Source organism: Biomphalaria glabrata, chromosome 5 (assembly GCF_947242115.1).
Source record: "Biomphalaria glabrata chromosome 5, xgBioGlab47.1, whole genome shotgun sequence".
In the NCBI taxonomy this organism is placed as follows: Eukaryota; Metazoa; Mollusca; class Gastropoda; family Planorbidae; genus Biomphalaria; species Biomphalaria glabrata.
Window position 1 is genome coordinate 12256415 of NC_074715.1, and position 16009 is coordinate 12272423.

At 37.6% G+C, this 16009-nt stretch overlaps 1 protein-coding gene across 6 annotated transcripts in view; it reads right to left on the minus strand.

Annotated features, from left to right (window-relative positions):
- LOC106074072 (high affinity cAMP-specific 3',5'-cyclic phosphodiesterase 7A-like) overlaps window positions 1-16009 on the minus strand; it is a 104364-nt gene that overhangs the window by 9973 nt on the left and 78382 nt on the right. For all 6 annotated transcript variants that reach the window (XM_056029291.1, XM_056029296.1, XM_056029294.1 and 3 more), the window contains 10 exons: window positions 10735-10815; window positions 6325-6470; window positions 5886-5949; window positions 5643-5738; window positions 5119-5219; window positions 4074-4205; window positions 3772-3863; window positions 3094-3175; window positions 891-956; window positions 267-363 (listed from right to left, as the gene is read on the minus strand). In XM_056029291.1, the coding sequence (XP_055885266.1) occupies window positions 267-363; window positions 891-956; window positions 3094-3175; window positions 3772-3863; window positions 4074-4205; window positions 5119-5219; window positions 5643-5738; window positions 5886-5949; window positions 6325-6470; window positions 10735-10815 (957 nt within the window). The remainder of the gene's footprint in view (window positions 1-266; window positions 364-890; window positions 957-3093; window positions 3176-3771; window positions 3864-4073; window positions 4206-5118; window positions 5220-5642; window positions 5739-5885; window positions 5950-6324; window positions 6471-10734; window positions 10816-16009) is intronic.

Here is a 16009-nt window from a genome sequence, read left to right on the forward strand (position 1 = left end):
TGTAACACTAGAAACAGCTGTAACACTAGAAACATATGCTACTCTAGAAACAGCTGTAACACTAGAAACAGTTGTAACACTAAAAACAGCTGTAACACTAGAAACATATGCTACTCTAGAAACAGTTGTAACACTAGAAACATATGCTACTCTAGAAACATTTGTAACACTAGAAACATTTGTAACACTAGAAACAGCTGTAACACTAGAAACAGTTGTAACACTAGAAACATATGCTACTCTAGAAACAATGCCTTCATGTTTACCTTGCAAAAAAAATTCCTGACAAATCTTGCGGCTCCATGTTTGACTTAGTTCCCATGGCCTGCAAGGATTGGATATATCTGCACATTTTAAAGCTATCTGAAAAAAAAAAGAAATATTGATTTTAGGTGTAAGTCATTTGCAAACATAACACACACACATTTTAAAAGGCCACGCCAGTTCATTAACAAAGTGGAATTTGTCTGTTTGTCAAATGTTTTACATGCTTCTGGTGTTCCTTCAGAGTTGAAGATAATCTACTTCCTAGTTCAAACCTTTTGGAGGATGATGGGGGATGGCAGCAGTCAGGGTATGAGCCATGAACCATTGAGAAGACCTAAAAGTGTAATCCCTAACCCAATCCTAATCATTAATCTAACCAATACTAATCTGTTAAGTCAAACAGATATATTAGAGCTGATTAAAATTTAATTTGTATTTTATAATTCTAGAATGTTCTACTCAAGTTCTAAAGTACTTTAAAAATAAAAAATTTTTCAACCAAAAACATGTAAACAGGATATAAATATTAACTTCAACTAGAAAATATACATTATTTTATCGGAGATAGCGGTGCTAAGAATGTACCGACTACTACCAAGACTAACTGACAGACATTGTCTCACCTGCAGCATAAAAAGTCTGTGCTCATCGTTGCGACTATATTGAAACTCTCCACTCTCAATGTACCTCTGAATCAATGCAAACAAAATACATAAGTCACTGAAGAACAGGAATTAATATAGAAATAGGAACCCACAATAACATGCTGTCAAAAAAAAATGCAAACTTAAACTCTATGGTCATGTCATAAGGTCCTGAGGGCTCGCAAAGATCTTCCTTCAGGGAGCAGTACCAGAAAAAAGAAGAAGATGAGAAAGAGAAAGCGATGGGAAGACAACATAAAAAAAATGGACGGGCCTGTTATTGAAAGAAATTTTATCCAAAGCAAAAGATAGAAAGGAATGGAGAAAGATGGTCAACAGATCCTGTGTGGTGCCTCAACATTTAAACAGACTAAGGGATAGGTGAAGGTGGCGAGGTGAGTGAATGTTTCATTAATATGTATGCTGCTGATATAACCATAAATATAAATGAATTCTTCTCACAAATAGACATTTGCAAGCAGTCTGTTTTAAAGACATTTAGTTACGTTGTCAAAAAATTTACACATAAAATGTAAGTTTATATAAACAAGGTTACAAAAGACAGTTTGTGTGGAAACACAAACTCAAAATCGGCCCCCGAAGTAAAATGTTTTACATAATTCGGATAATCCTTCAGAGTTGAAGATAGTTTACTTCCTAGTCCAAACCTCCCGCAGGACGACGGGGGATGGGAGCAGGCAGGGTTTGAATCTTCGATCGTCGATAAATCCAAACGACAGTCCAGCGCGCAAACCGCACGACCAGTGGTCCACCCAGGTAGGCTTCAATATTTTCAGAAAGAACATCCGAATGAAATTATATCAAAGACAAATGAGAGATAAGAATGGAGAAAGAAGGTTAACAGATCTTGTGTAGTTCCCCAACCGTCCCGCAGATCAAAGGATACGTGAAAGTGAATGTAAAGTTAGATGTGAACCTGGCCTAACTAGTTTGTGGTCTATAGGGCAGATGATGTAAAGTTCATCTGTTTTTGTGGCCTACGGTTAACGAGGGTGTCATGTAGCCAGCACAACGACCAACCGCCTTTGCTTTTCCCCAACTAATGTCAGGTACCCATTAGAGCTGGGTAGACTCAGAAGTTGAAAATCCCAGTCTTCACCAGGATTCGAACCCGGGACCCTTGGTTTGAACTAAATAAGTAAATTGTTTTGAAAAGGCTCAATCTCATATTCGAATCCTCAAAAAAAAAAAAAAAAAAAAAATCGCTATATAGAAAAAATGTTCACGAAAATGATGTTTATAAGATTACTATTCGTCTTAAATTAGGTCTAACATATAATGCATACTAATTAGCTTTTTCTTATAAAAAACTGCTTGCATAATTGATTTTAAAAATTAGAATTTTCGCTTTCAGGAAAAAAAAAGTAGCCGTTGCATCAGAACTTTGAATGGTCTAAAATATTGTGAAGTCGGATTTTCAATATCTCTTCTAGTTTACGAGATCTAAATGGGACAGACGGACAGAAGGACAGACATTTCGCACAAAACTAATAGCGTCTTTTCCCCTTTCGGGAGCCGCTAAAAAACAGTCCAGTCAAACCTCATTTAGGAGGCAGGGTGGCTGAGTGGTAAAGCACTTGGGTTCCAAACTGGTGTCCCACGATTGAATACTGGGATTTTAAATTTTGAGCACCTCTGAGCCCATCCAGCTCTAATGGGTATCTCACATTAGTTGGGGAAGAGTAAAGGCAGTTGGTCATTGTGCTGGGCCACAGAAACAGATGACTTTTACATGATCTGACCTCTAGATTGAGAGGTCTGAAAGGGGAACAAACCTCATTTATACCAGTTCCATGTATTTAGAATGTCTGATCAAGTCCTGACCACTCTCTCTACAAGTCACTAGAGTTTCAGCTAAAATTTGGTGCTATGGAACACAGTGGGATGTGGCTGAGGGGATTAAACTAAACCTAACCAACAGGGCACAAAACCTGACTCAAGCTGAGTTGTGTTTGCTGAGCATCTAAAGGCAGCATGGAAACCCTTCTTCCAAATACCACCTTGACCCACTAGACCTCGAAAGAGATAGGATCAAAGCACTATGAGATTTAATGCCTTAAGCATAAAAGTCGCCCTATATAAAAGCAATTAAAAAAGCGAGTTGATACAATGAAATCTAATTTAATAAAGTTTGATCTGAGAAGTATTTTTTTGTACTTACACTAAACTTGAGTAAAAACTCTTGCTGCCTGGTTATATCAGTGGCTAATATCAATGATTTCAATAAGAGGGTAAAGTGTTCTCTGAAAGTATACATTACAGCATTGGAATTATTATAAGCCATCACATCATATCATTTAAAGAACATCAGTCATCACTCACAACAGCATTTCAATAACAATATAGCTTTTCAATCATAACAGCTTACATCAATCAACATATCACAGCATATTAATCATAAGCATTAACCTGCATATTATAACATTTATAACATATCACAGCATATCAATAAAAAACCCTGCATAGAGTGCATCACAACTCATCACATATTATCAATCATAACATCACATTAGATCCATTGCTCTGTTATACAACAGACATTTTTATACAAAAGAAAAAAAGAAGGGGGGTTTATTATCCACCTGCACAGCTCCAGACCACAGGTAAAAAGTTAAGTATAAATTGATTGAAAAAGGACATCATGACCTGCCTAGAACTTTCATTTCTAGCAGGCTTACCTCCCCAGTAGAGGGTATATTTTTAGTTTTGATAAACAAAGGGCAATAATGACTTAAAAGAAAAGTAACTATATCTGTTTTAAAAATATAGGCAATTCCCCCATTCCAACCAACATCAAGACATAACAATCCAAGTAACCCGAGTCTACTAGTTTACTGACCTTTGATGAGCAGGTAAATGATTTAATAATCCTGTTTCTCTTAGCAAGCAAACAGCTGATCTCCAGTGATGATTTTCTAAAACTGATTTATTCTACAAGAGAGGTGCAAATATTAGGACATGGAACAGCACTAAGCACAATTATTAATAATTATATACAAATATATGTTCAACAAAAAAAGCAGAACAATGAAATATTTAAAGTTATAAAGCTCAATTTTTAAGGTAAAAAAAAATTGTGATAGCTAGAGTTTAAGTAAAAAAACAACAACAATTATTTTTACAAACATTGATGATGCTTACCTGGTACAAAGCTGCCAAGGGATTGGATGTAACTATAAGAAATGTGTTGTTCACCCCTGGATGATCAAGGTCATGTGTCAAGGCTGCTACCAAGGCAGCCATCTTTTCTAAGTGAGTTGTGGCGACAGACATCTGCAGAAAAAGTAAAACAAAACTAAATAGACTCCGAAATAGAGGTCATAATGACCACTCTGCCTGTCCCAAGTCAGGATAAAGGAAAGGGGCTGGTTGTGGGGTTAGCAACATAACCCTGAAAATAAAATAGCTACAGTAAGGCAGCGTGTGTGTTTCAAATTATTTGTCCTGGGAGAAGAAAGCTCTTCTACTAGAAGATTCATGAGACAAAAGTGGTGAAAGGAAGCAGCTATGACGTATATCTTTCTAGCGGCCAGAAAACCAATAAATATATACATTTTGGTTACACCTGGAACAAGATGGAAAGGAAGGCCCAGGATAGGGGACTATGTTGGCGGCCATACTTCAATAGGGGTGTCGAGCTGTAAGTACAACTAAATAGCTGCCAAGTAAAGTGTATATCTGTTCATTCCCTTACTTCTACTGGCTCACAAGAGATGTCTTTGTTTAAAAGATTCCTCACATATTTAGATCCTTCTGCAGCAATGGAAACTAGAACCATATGTTACTTTTCAATTCGTTAAGAACATGTATATTATGAGGGATCTACACATAGTGATCTTTTTTTTTTTTGGCAAGCTAAATGGAGGACAGCATAACAGGGTGCTTTAAAGATCAACTCAGGTGCCATTTTACCCTCACTGGTATAGAGGAAAGTAGCTGGCAGCAGGTGGCCTCTGAAAGAGACAGTTGGAGGGTACACACATTTGAGGCTCTGAGGAATGTTCTTGTAGAGGACAGGCGCAAAAGATGTAAGATAATTTAATTAGACCCGTACATGCTTCAACTGCATCAGATGTGAGAAAATATGCAGTTCTTAATTGGGTTGCATGGTCATGTGAAACACTGCACTCATCCTTAATCTTCACAATAAAAGACACTCTCCTTATATAGTGAAAGTGACACTGACCTTAGGTTCCTGTAGATAGCAGTGCATAGATTGAGTTACATCAGCAGCGTGGATGGCATTGTGGTAAGGGTTTCCTTCATGGTAATTTTTCTCTATTAGGGCTACAAAAACATACAAATCATCATAAGTTCATAAGTAATTGCTATTTATTTTTACAGTATACAGATATGTGTTTGCTACACACTGGATTTGAGATCAGCAAAAAAACAGTATTTATTTGTATATAATTACACTGCAATGTTATGAGACTCATGTAATTATATACATGAATGTAATATGTATACGTAATTTTTTTTTTTAATATAGCGCAGCATCCTGTTTAATATTGTGTTATTATGAGATTGCATAAATTTCTATTACTAAAATGTCTGATATTTCCATTTTGTTTTTTTATTGTACGAATGTTCTGACCTACATGTGAGAAATTCATAAACTTCGCACCAAGAAGAGCGTACTTTGTTGTCCTCACACTAAGCTCTGACTGTGCCCTGAAGCACATGTAACAAGAGAAAGCAAGTACTTACAAAAGAAATGCATCAAGCGTAGTGCCTCCAGTTGGAAGATTTGAATGAGTTGATAATGTTGGAACAGGTGGTAGGCAACCTGGAACAGAGGACGACCTGGAGGAGAGTACAGGGTCACTGGTTGGTACCAACTTCAAACACACGACTCACTAGCACTTTACTTAACTACTACATGAGTACTAAGGAATTCATGGTGCTAACTAGTGCTGAAGTACCTACGTCTATTAGTACTGAAGTACCTACCTCCAGAAAGAACGTCCAGACGGAAGATGTTAAAGTTCCAGTCTCCAAGATGTTTCAGTAAAAGCTGAGAAGAGACATGGAATGATACAAAAGTTAATCTCGTGAGACAGTAAGGCGTGTACAGCTGATCACCGCAAAGTTTGGTCATTGAAAAGTCTGGTCACTGCACAGTTTGGTCATTGAAAAGTTTGGTCACTGAATAATTCTGTCACTGAAAAAAAAATTTGGTCATTGAAAAGTTTGGTCATCGAATAGGTTTGTCAATCAATAGTTTGGTCCTGGTAGATAATTAATATTATTAGTTGTTAGTTGCGTTGTTTTTGAAGAGGAGGAGGTGATTGAGAAAATAGACCAAGATACAAATTTACTGGAGAAGTTGCTAGTTTAAAAACTAGATGTGGCTATTAAGAAAAAACAAAATGTAAAGACTGCGACTCACTCTTGAGGGTGACGTGTAGAAATCGTCCACAAAAAGTCGTGCCTCCGGACTGAGTTGCGTGTCGGCTTGGTGCTGGGTCTGTAGTCTGGTTAAACTCATCAGCCTGGATCTAAACGTCCTCTTGTGGCTGGCTACAGGGACTAATTCTGGAACATAGATGACCACAGTCTTATGAACCTACACCTACAACACCCAAAATATCTACATACTACAAACTACTACAAAGGCGTTCTCGCTGGTGTCAATGGTATGGTCAACAGTGTGGTAGAGGCACTGAACACAAATAAAGTAAGGACCACCCTAACAGATAGCAGGCACTAATGTAACAAGCACAAGATTTAGTCAGTTTCTAATGATGCCTTGTGGATATACAAAAAAATGACACGACATGACCAGATGATGTAAAGGTCATCTGTTTTAATGACCTACGGATAAAGAGGGTGTCATGTGGCTAGCACAACGACCAGGTATCCATTAGAGTTGAGTGTACCCAGGGGCGTCCTAAATATCCCTTAATTTAAATTTGTGTCTTCACCGGGAGTCAAGCCCGAGACCCCTCGGTTGGGCAGCCAAGTGTTTTACCACTCAGCCATAGAACTACGGTGCATCGGTGCAAGGGAGACAATCAAAGTGAACAACAGAATAGTAAATTACTTCCCCTATCCCCCGCGACACACTCCCATCTATTAGTAGTATTAGTTGCTTGAATATCACACGATGGGACCCACTTAAAATATGCTGATCAAGATCAAATGCCAATGTGAAATGCCATGAAAAGCACACGCCATATTTTAAATGTTAGGTTTATATTGTGAACTAATTAATATGCCGGTATTTAGCAGGAGGCTGACGATTCATTAGCCTCGTCAACAGTCTATAGAGACAATTGAACACTCTTTCACAACTTAGAGATACAACCTTTTCGCACTGTTATGGAATGTAGGCCTATGTACGTTTCTGAAGTAACTGTGGCAAAGTCAGGGTGATGTTTTGGATGTGTACAATGAAGAGCTTTTGATGAAACCATGAGACCAAGAGACATGACATAGATAAGACGTGTATGTTTTAGTGAGTTCTGGGGTGATCTTTTCTTTTTGCAACTTCTTGTGTGACTAAAGAGATCAATCCTTGATACACAGCTGCCGTCACAGGTTGGGCATCTGTAATCACCGGGCACTGTTGCACTTTCACCCTTCTTTCTACTGCTGTCGTGTATGGCATCTGCAATCCGGGACCCTTCCTTTATGCTCGCTCTCCATGTGAGTTATATATCTTGTTTAACTTATCATTTCGATTCTATTTCTACACATATCTACTTCCGGGTTGAATCTGTGTATACTTATAAATAACAGTTCTATTCCATTTTGTTTTCAAAGAAGCTTTAATGTTTTATTTCAAGTTCTACTGTAAGAATACAACACTCCTACATGGGTTTAGTTGTACTAGCTGTTTGGAGCTACAAGCCAACGACTTAAAGGGTACCTGAGTTACGGCTCTGGCACTATGTCTCTGGATTCTTCCCTAGAATGATTTAATGCGCATCACATATGGTGACACGACATGTCCTTGTTCTCAATTCTTTCCCCTTGCTAATCAGGTGTGGAATGAGTTACCTAAAGTAGCCAGGGGAAGGCCAAGGAGAGAGATGCCAATCTCCCATTAATAAACATGAACACACCCCCGGAACAAAGTTCAAGTCTACATCTGCGTGGGAGGAATCGTTTCTCTGTTTAGTTCACAGAGGAGGGGAGGTCTTGGCATTACAAGACAAACTCATTGAGACAATTGAATTGTTCTTGTTCTTTCTTTCATGTTGAAAAATAAGCTCAGGCCTAATACAGTGTTCTGATTCAAGAGGTCACTATTACAAACAAGCAAAATAAATAAGAAAAATCCATTAAAAGCACCTTATCTAAGGAGAGGAACTCCACACTTATAACTTTATATCTCAATACTGTACGATTGTTTTCCTTTTTTGATATCAAACAAAATAATTAGTTACCAATAATTAATTCACTGACTGGATAATTTTTTAATTGATAGTTTATTTATTTAAAAAAAAGGGGAAATTAAAGAAAATGCATATAATGAATCTTCTCCACATATACATATAGTCTTTGTTTATTAGTCAAGATTTGATGACATCAACAGTATTGTGTAACAAATAGTACCTGTGAGGTATTCCAAACACTTTCATTTCGTGAAATTATTAGTATTACCTCTGTTTGTTTTAAAAGAGGTGTTCAAGCTGAAATTTAAGTTCAATTCCGTTTTCAGAGCTGCAATTTAGGCACAGTAATCTACTCGGGATCCGGCTTACGTTAATTTAAACCCTAAAACACAGCAAAAGACAATGAAGAGGAAGCGATATGAAGAAATGGAGCGGGTGGGGAGATTTAAGGTAGCTCAGAAAAACGTAACAAGATTTAAATAAAAAAAAATATGCGGAGAGAATTTGGACTACGTCACTACAATAAACATCCAGGACTTGCTAAATCGAACAAAAAAATCACCGTTGCCAACTAAAGAATAAGTATTACTTAGTGCTACAAAAGAAAAGCCAAGAAAGAGAAGTGATCTGACCGGACTGTAATGGTCAAGTCGGAGATGGAGGCCATTGCGCAGGAATAAGCAACTGTTTGTGTGTATCGTATAATGCATTGATCTCCCTTGCAATTATTTTTTTTTTTTGTGTAACATTTTTTTTTCACCCCAAAACTTCTATTTTTCCCCCTAAATGACGTCACTGCTATAGAACCACAAGAAAAAAAAAACCCATACGAGTGTACCATATGGCAGTCAACTAAACAGATGGGAATCAATGCCAGATCTTTGCAATCAATATGTAGAAGGTTTATACATGCCAGTGCCAGACACAGGGCTTTTTTTTTCTTTTTTCAAAACAGAAACTATCGTGAACAAGAAAATCTGACACCTGGAGGGTGTGATAATGAGTAGAGACACACGTGAAGATCCAGGGGTGATTGGTCAAACAATTGAAAACTGGTTTGCATGGAGTGGATACAATACGGATGTGGCTAATTTCACTTGGTGAGAGTCAATGAAAAGTAGAGTGTCCATCGAGACAATCTATAGGCTGTACCTTTAAGTAGTTCAGTGTTTCCCAAACTTTTGACCAATGTGTACCCCTTTTAATTTATTAACAGAACATAATGACTGTGTATTCAACAAAAATCAGTTGATGAGATGCAACGCGTACCCCACTTTGGGAAACACTGTTCTAAGTAGTTCAGTAAACCATTCCTTTAAGTGGTTCAATAAACCCTTCCTTTAAGTGGTCCAGTAAACCCTTCCTTTAAGGGGTTCAGTAAACCCTTCCTTTAAGTGGGTTCAGTAAACCATTCCTTTAAGTGGTTCAGTAAACCCTTCCTTTAAGTGGTTCAGTAAACCTTTAAATATTTCAGTAAACCTTTTCAAGTATTTCACTAAGTCTCGTGAGTATTCTAGTAAGCCCCCTTTTATTTAGGCTAATTGATAGGATAGGATGGTAGATAAAATAAATAAAAAATTTCCCAAATGTTTACTTTGTGCGATTGTCAATACCAACATGTTTGGCCACTCCGATGAGAACCATACACCACGGGACACATTGTATAGCAGACTTGAAGACATCTGTTGGACAGAGTTTGTATGCATTGATACCGATCTAAAACGCAGACGACAAACGAAGGAATCAACATTGCAGAATTAACTGACCAAATTTCTAACGCGAGTCGTTTTTTTTTTGTCTGCATTTAAACAACGGGGGGCGCGGTGCCAGAGTGGTTAAGCGCTTGGCTTGGTCCAGGGTTCGAATCTCGGTGAAGACTGGGATTTTAAATTTCTGGATTTTTAGGGCACCCCTGAATCCACCCAATTCTAATGGGTACCTGGGTAAAGTAAAGGCGGTTGGTCGATGTGCTGCGGTGCTTGCCACATGACACCCTGCTCGGTAACCGCTGGCCAAAGAAACAGATGACCTTTACATCATCTGCCCTATAGGTCGCCAGGTCTTTACTTTTTCATTGAAACAACAGACGGGGACTTTTTTTTATAAGCTAAATTAACTTTAACTTTGTGTAACATACTTTCCAGCAAGGTACAACTAAACATCAAGATTAGTGACCTAACTCAGGCCAAAGTTAAAGAGGGTTTTTTTGGTTAGTGTGGGAGAAAGAGCTCAGGTATTTCTATTTGTAATTGGAAACACGAGCTAACGCAAGCTGCAAGAGCTCCTGGTTTAAAACTTGATCTTTTTATTAGCCTGTTATTAAACACCCAAGCCAATTCGCTGTGTTGGTTTATCTCATCAACTCAAACGAATGACGCAATGCGATCTGCTTACTCTCTAACCATATCGTGTAGTGTTTTTTTTTTTAAAGCGATTGACGTCATACAATTCCTACTTACTCTCTAGCATAGTTCTATCAGAATCTGACAAGATCTTCACTTTCTTCTCTCCCTTCGATGTTGGACGCAGTTTGACATCACCTGAAATAAAAGAAGTCCTATTTAAAACATTGTAGATCTATATTTAGCTGTTGCGCAACCTAGAAATGATATGTCAACCTCGCTTTGTGTTGCCACCACAGGAAAAACCGTAGAACGTAAGTCAATTTTATCAATTTCTTTTATACAATACTCTAGACAAGTCACAATTTCATGGAGGGTGGGGGAACCTGGGTGGGTGGACACGGATATCAAAAACGGCTCTAACGATTTCACTAGAAATATAACATTATATATCGCTGAGAAAAGAATTACTAACTCGTTGGGAAACTCTAGTTTGACCGTTAATATTTTTTTTAAAGTTAAAAAAAAAAAGAAATTTAAATTTGACTAGAGAACTAGGTGTAGATCTAGATCCGGTACATCGGTTCGGGAATTTCCGAATGTAAGGCAATCTTGATTCAAGAGTTTCATAAATTAATGTTTCATTGCTTTTAAATCTAACATCCATTAGTTATTAAGAGAAAAAAAACAAGGTATATAAAGAGGGTATAAACTTTAAAAAAAAAAGTTTTTAAAAAATGTTTTTCTTTAGAAAGTAATACGTAGCAAGTCCCTCGATTTTTACTATGAGAGATTTGTTTTATTCCACCAAAAGGCTCACACACGACATTGATACGAGACTGGCTGATAGAAAACATACATTTCATGTTAATCTATATATACAAAATCGCATATTTCAATAATACATGGGCCATCAGTATTTGCACAAGGGTAAAGTAGACTTCTATTTAGGAGGTGGGGGTGGGGAGCCCACTGCCGGAAGCTGGGACGCGATGACCTTAAATAGAAACAAGCAAAATAAAAAAAAATTCTTAAAAAGCAAATACAAGGGAAAGAACTCCGCACTTAAACTATATATCTTACTAATGTAAAAGTTGTTTCCCTTATTCGATAACAAAATAATTAATAACCAATAATTATTGACTAATTTGTTATTTTTTTAAAAAGTGATTCATGTTTAATTAGGGTCAATAAATACAAAGTTTCAACTTTAATGAGAAAAATAACGTTTTCAATTATCTAAGGGGACGAAACCCTACATATTAGCCGTATCTATGAATACTGAATGATTAATTTCCCTTGTTGGTATTAAATAAAATTATAAATAATTTATTGACTAATTGGTTATTGTTTTTTTTTTGTTTTTTTTTTTACTGATTCATGCCTTCTCTATGCCAATGAATAATTAAACAAGTTCTAACTTGATCCGAGAATGGGTGTGGGAGAAATAAAGTGTAAACATTTTTTTTTACCAGAAAGACAAGAGTGAGTTGATATAAGCTGCATAAAAGCCAGCACTTTGACAACCAAAATCTGATGTTTCAAATGTGAAATGGCGTGCTTATACCGCCACTATTCCTCTTTTTTTTTTTTTGTATCCTGCCCACTAAGATGTCTTTAACAGATAATAAAGGATTAGAGAATCATTTTTTAACAGACACAATTCAAAAGATATATTACTGTTCTCTGTTTCTTATCTGGAACAGAAGCTAGCCATGCGTGAAGTTAGTAGACCCACCTATCACACACACACATACTTTCTGTTCATTGTTGTCACCCCCCCTTTTTTTTTTTAATAGCTTACATTTTTATTTTAGTTTCACGCGCGTTTTTAAGTCTCCAAAGTTCTTTTGTAATTGGACAAAATAGCTCACTCAAGGAAAGTAAACCTCTAGGTTTGAAATAGGACAAACAACTCACTCAAGGAAAGTAAACCTCTAGGTTTGAAATAGGAAAAAACAACTCACTCAAGGAAAGTAAACCTCTAGGTTTGAAATAGGAAAAAACAACTCACTCAAGGAAAGTAAACCTCTAGGTTTGAAATTGGCCAAAAACAACTCAATCAAGGAAAGTAAACCTCTAGGTTTGAAATTGGCCAAAAACAACTCACTCAAGGAAAGTAAACCTCTAGGTTCTCCCAAGAGTTCGAATTCAGATAGTTCCATTTTTTTTTCTACATGCTTTAAAAAAATGATTTTAAGGTAAAACTCACCCCAATATCCGTTTTATTTTTCCCATGTTCCCAACTGGTCCAGACAAGTGATAACACCATAGCGTAGTGAGAAAGTTAAAAGCATGAAATAGCGCTAAACAAAAACAATTGGTAAAATTATTTCTAATCGCACAGATTTATTGTTGGTGGTCTAGATCTATTACTAATTTAATTACACGACTGATCCAAACTAATTCACTTAATATAAACTTTTTTTTTATAAAGTATTTTTTTTTAATGCTTTTCTTGTTCTAGTTTGAAACATCGGCTGGTAGCTGTCAAAGTGCGTGGGTTTTATTGTTATTTACTTGTACAAAGCTGAAAGTCAAAGTCGAATGACATCTTTGATCATGTCTTAGAATGAAGATCTTCAGACCCTGAGTCCAGGCTGGTTTAATCCGCCCCTGACCGCATGCAGACACTATAGTGGCAACAGCTTATCAGCTAAGAGATCTAGTTTCTGCATAGCATAAGTCTGAGGATGTCCCGCCAACTCTTTAGGTATTAGATCTACCTGGCTTTGTTTTGTAACGCCGTGACAGGGGGAACGACTCGGGTTTCTGTGTTGTAGGGGAGAGATCACGACAGACAGACAGACATTCCTTTATGTGAAGTGTGGGGACAAGTTGAACTAGTCGTAGAGGATTTATAGCACTTTCACACACACATATATACACACACACATACATGTGCGTGTTCACATGTGTGGTTACAGAAACGCACGTGCTCACGCAGGCATTGACACGCAGAAATATTTGTTAAGCACAGACATACATATACATCTACACAAGCACGCAATCCACACTACACACATACACTTATTCCTTGGTCGACTCACACCTGAACACGATGACTTACACACACACACATAAGTTGTTACCTGGCACATTGTTTTTGACACCATCTCGTCAACCAGAGCCCCTGTCCAAGTCCAGACCCCCCCCCCCTTTCTCCCCCACCCCCGCCCTCATTCCAGCACGTTGTCTCCTGTACACTTACCAGTGCCATGACGTGGGACGGCAGTGCTCAAACTGGGACTGGGGCTTCTAATATGTACCAAAAACCACACCGCCTTTCCCCCCTGGCACTGCTACAGCTGTAGGAATCAACGAAATACATGCCAATATCAAACGGAAGAAGTTTTTATTTGTACTCTTGTGATAAATGGGCGTAAAACGTACTTTTAGACCAAACGACCCATGTCATAGAACATATCACACGTAAAGGTCATTTGTTTCTCTGGCTGACGGTAAAAGAGTGTGTCATGTGGCCAACACAAAGATCGACCGCCTTTAGGTCCCAAACGAATGTCAGGCTAGAGTTTCGTAGACATCCTGAAAATCCCGAAATTTAAAATCCCATTCTTACACTGTACGAACCCGAGACTCGGGAAGCCAGTCGCTTTACCACTTAGCCACTACGCCATAAAATACAAAAAGAGCTATAGAAATAGTCACCCGAAAAAAGAATTTGGGTGGGGAGAAGATGTATAATTTGAAATTGTTTCAATATGATTAACTTTGTTACCGAGCAATGAGCAAAACTTAATCTGGTGAAGATGCAAATAAATTCACGACCCTCGGAGCCAAAAAGGGAAGTTTGTAACATTGACACATATTGAGATACAAATTCTTAGATGTCAACTAATGTTTACTTATAGAAGATTGAGCCAGAGGAACCGAGCAGGCCTAGCCGTTAATTAGGAAATCTCGAGCCCGCATCGTGTCCAGAAAGTTTGAGTGTGAGACAAGTCCAGGCTGGTTTTAAAGAAGAATGACAACTTCCAAATGACGCAATAATATATCGACCAGGCCACGCATTCATCTGACCCAATTTAGTGCTCGCACACACTCACTCAAGCTCCATGCGCGTAGGCCCAGAGGGAGATCTCACTGGACGTGTGGGAATGTGAGGGAGAGAGAGAAGAGTATAGCATCCCCCCTTCCTCAACCTTCTGCGTGTATACGCTTTGGCTTATCACGTGACCAGACAAAACAGCCTAAGGGCTTTTAGCCTTTTCTGGCATAACCGGTCACCATTAAGAAATCTCCTTACTTGTCTGAACCATTTGATCAAATCCTTAAGTCAGCCCAACAAACCTTCTATCAAGTTGTGCTTTTTGTTTCATGCCAACAAGCCTATTATCAAGTTGTGCTTATTGTTTCATGCCAACAAGCCTTCTATCAATTTGTGCTTATTGTTTAATGCCAACAAGCCTTCTATCAATTTGTGCTTATTGTTGAATGCCAACAAGCCTTCTATCAATTTGTGCTTATTGTTTAATGCCAACAAGCCTTCTATCAAGTTGTGCTTTTTTGTTTCAAGCTATTTTTCATTGCGAAGTGTCTGGTGGTAAAGAGAACCCACTGTTTAGCTTTTAATCTGAATGCTTCTGGTTTGAATTCGGGGATATTAAGACTGTCCACTTAAATGTGTCTATCACTATATCTAGAGGAGAAAATAAAAGAAGTGTGTCTGTAGACATACAAGAAATAGCGTCTATCGAACTTGTCTGTGAGCCCAAAGAAGCATCGTCACATCAGTCGATTGAAGTTATGTTTGTATGTGACGAGTACAAAACAAAAAACAGAAATAAGCTCTTTTCAAATTCATAGCAAGTCCAGGGTAGTTAAAGTTTTTGTAATGGTTTCAAAGTATTCTAATCAGTAGGCGTCAAAGTCAAAGGCATAATGTTGTATGTAGTTTATAGTCCTACAGAATTGACGAACATTTCATTTTGGTTTGAACAGATAAGAGACTCTCAGTACTGATCATAACAGTTTTCATGAATAGAAATAGATAGATAGATAGATATAGAGATAGACAGACAGAAAGATAGACAAACTGACAGACAGAAAGATGGATAGGCAGACAGAGAAGATATGATTCTCAATACTAATCCTATCACTAATAATGAATATCTAAATCATGGTGTTGCTGACAAGTTTATAAAGGTTTACTGACCGCTGTTAGCACACCTGACATTTGGATGACATTTGCTTCAGTGTATGAAATTAGGAAATACTTGCAGGGATTAGTTTAGAAATTATGTGCTGAACTGGCTTGTTTACGAAAAAACAAATGTTTGCATATTTAATTTTAAAAACAAAAAAAGTTCCATTTCGGAAAACCAAAAGTAGTACACTACAGAATCTATTAATATCAACATTGTCAATAGCG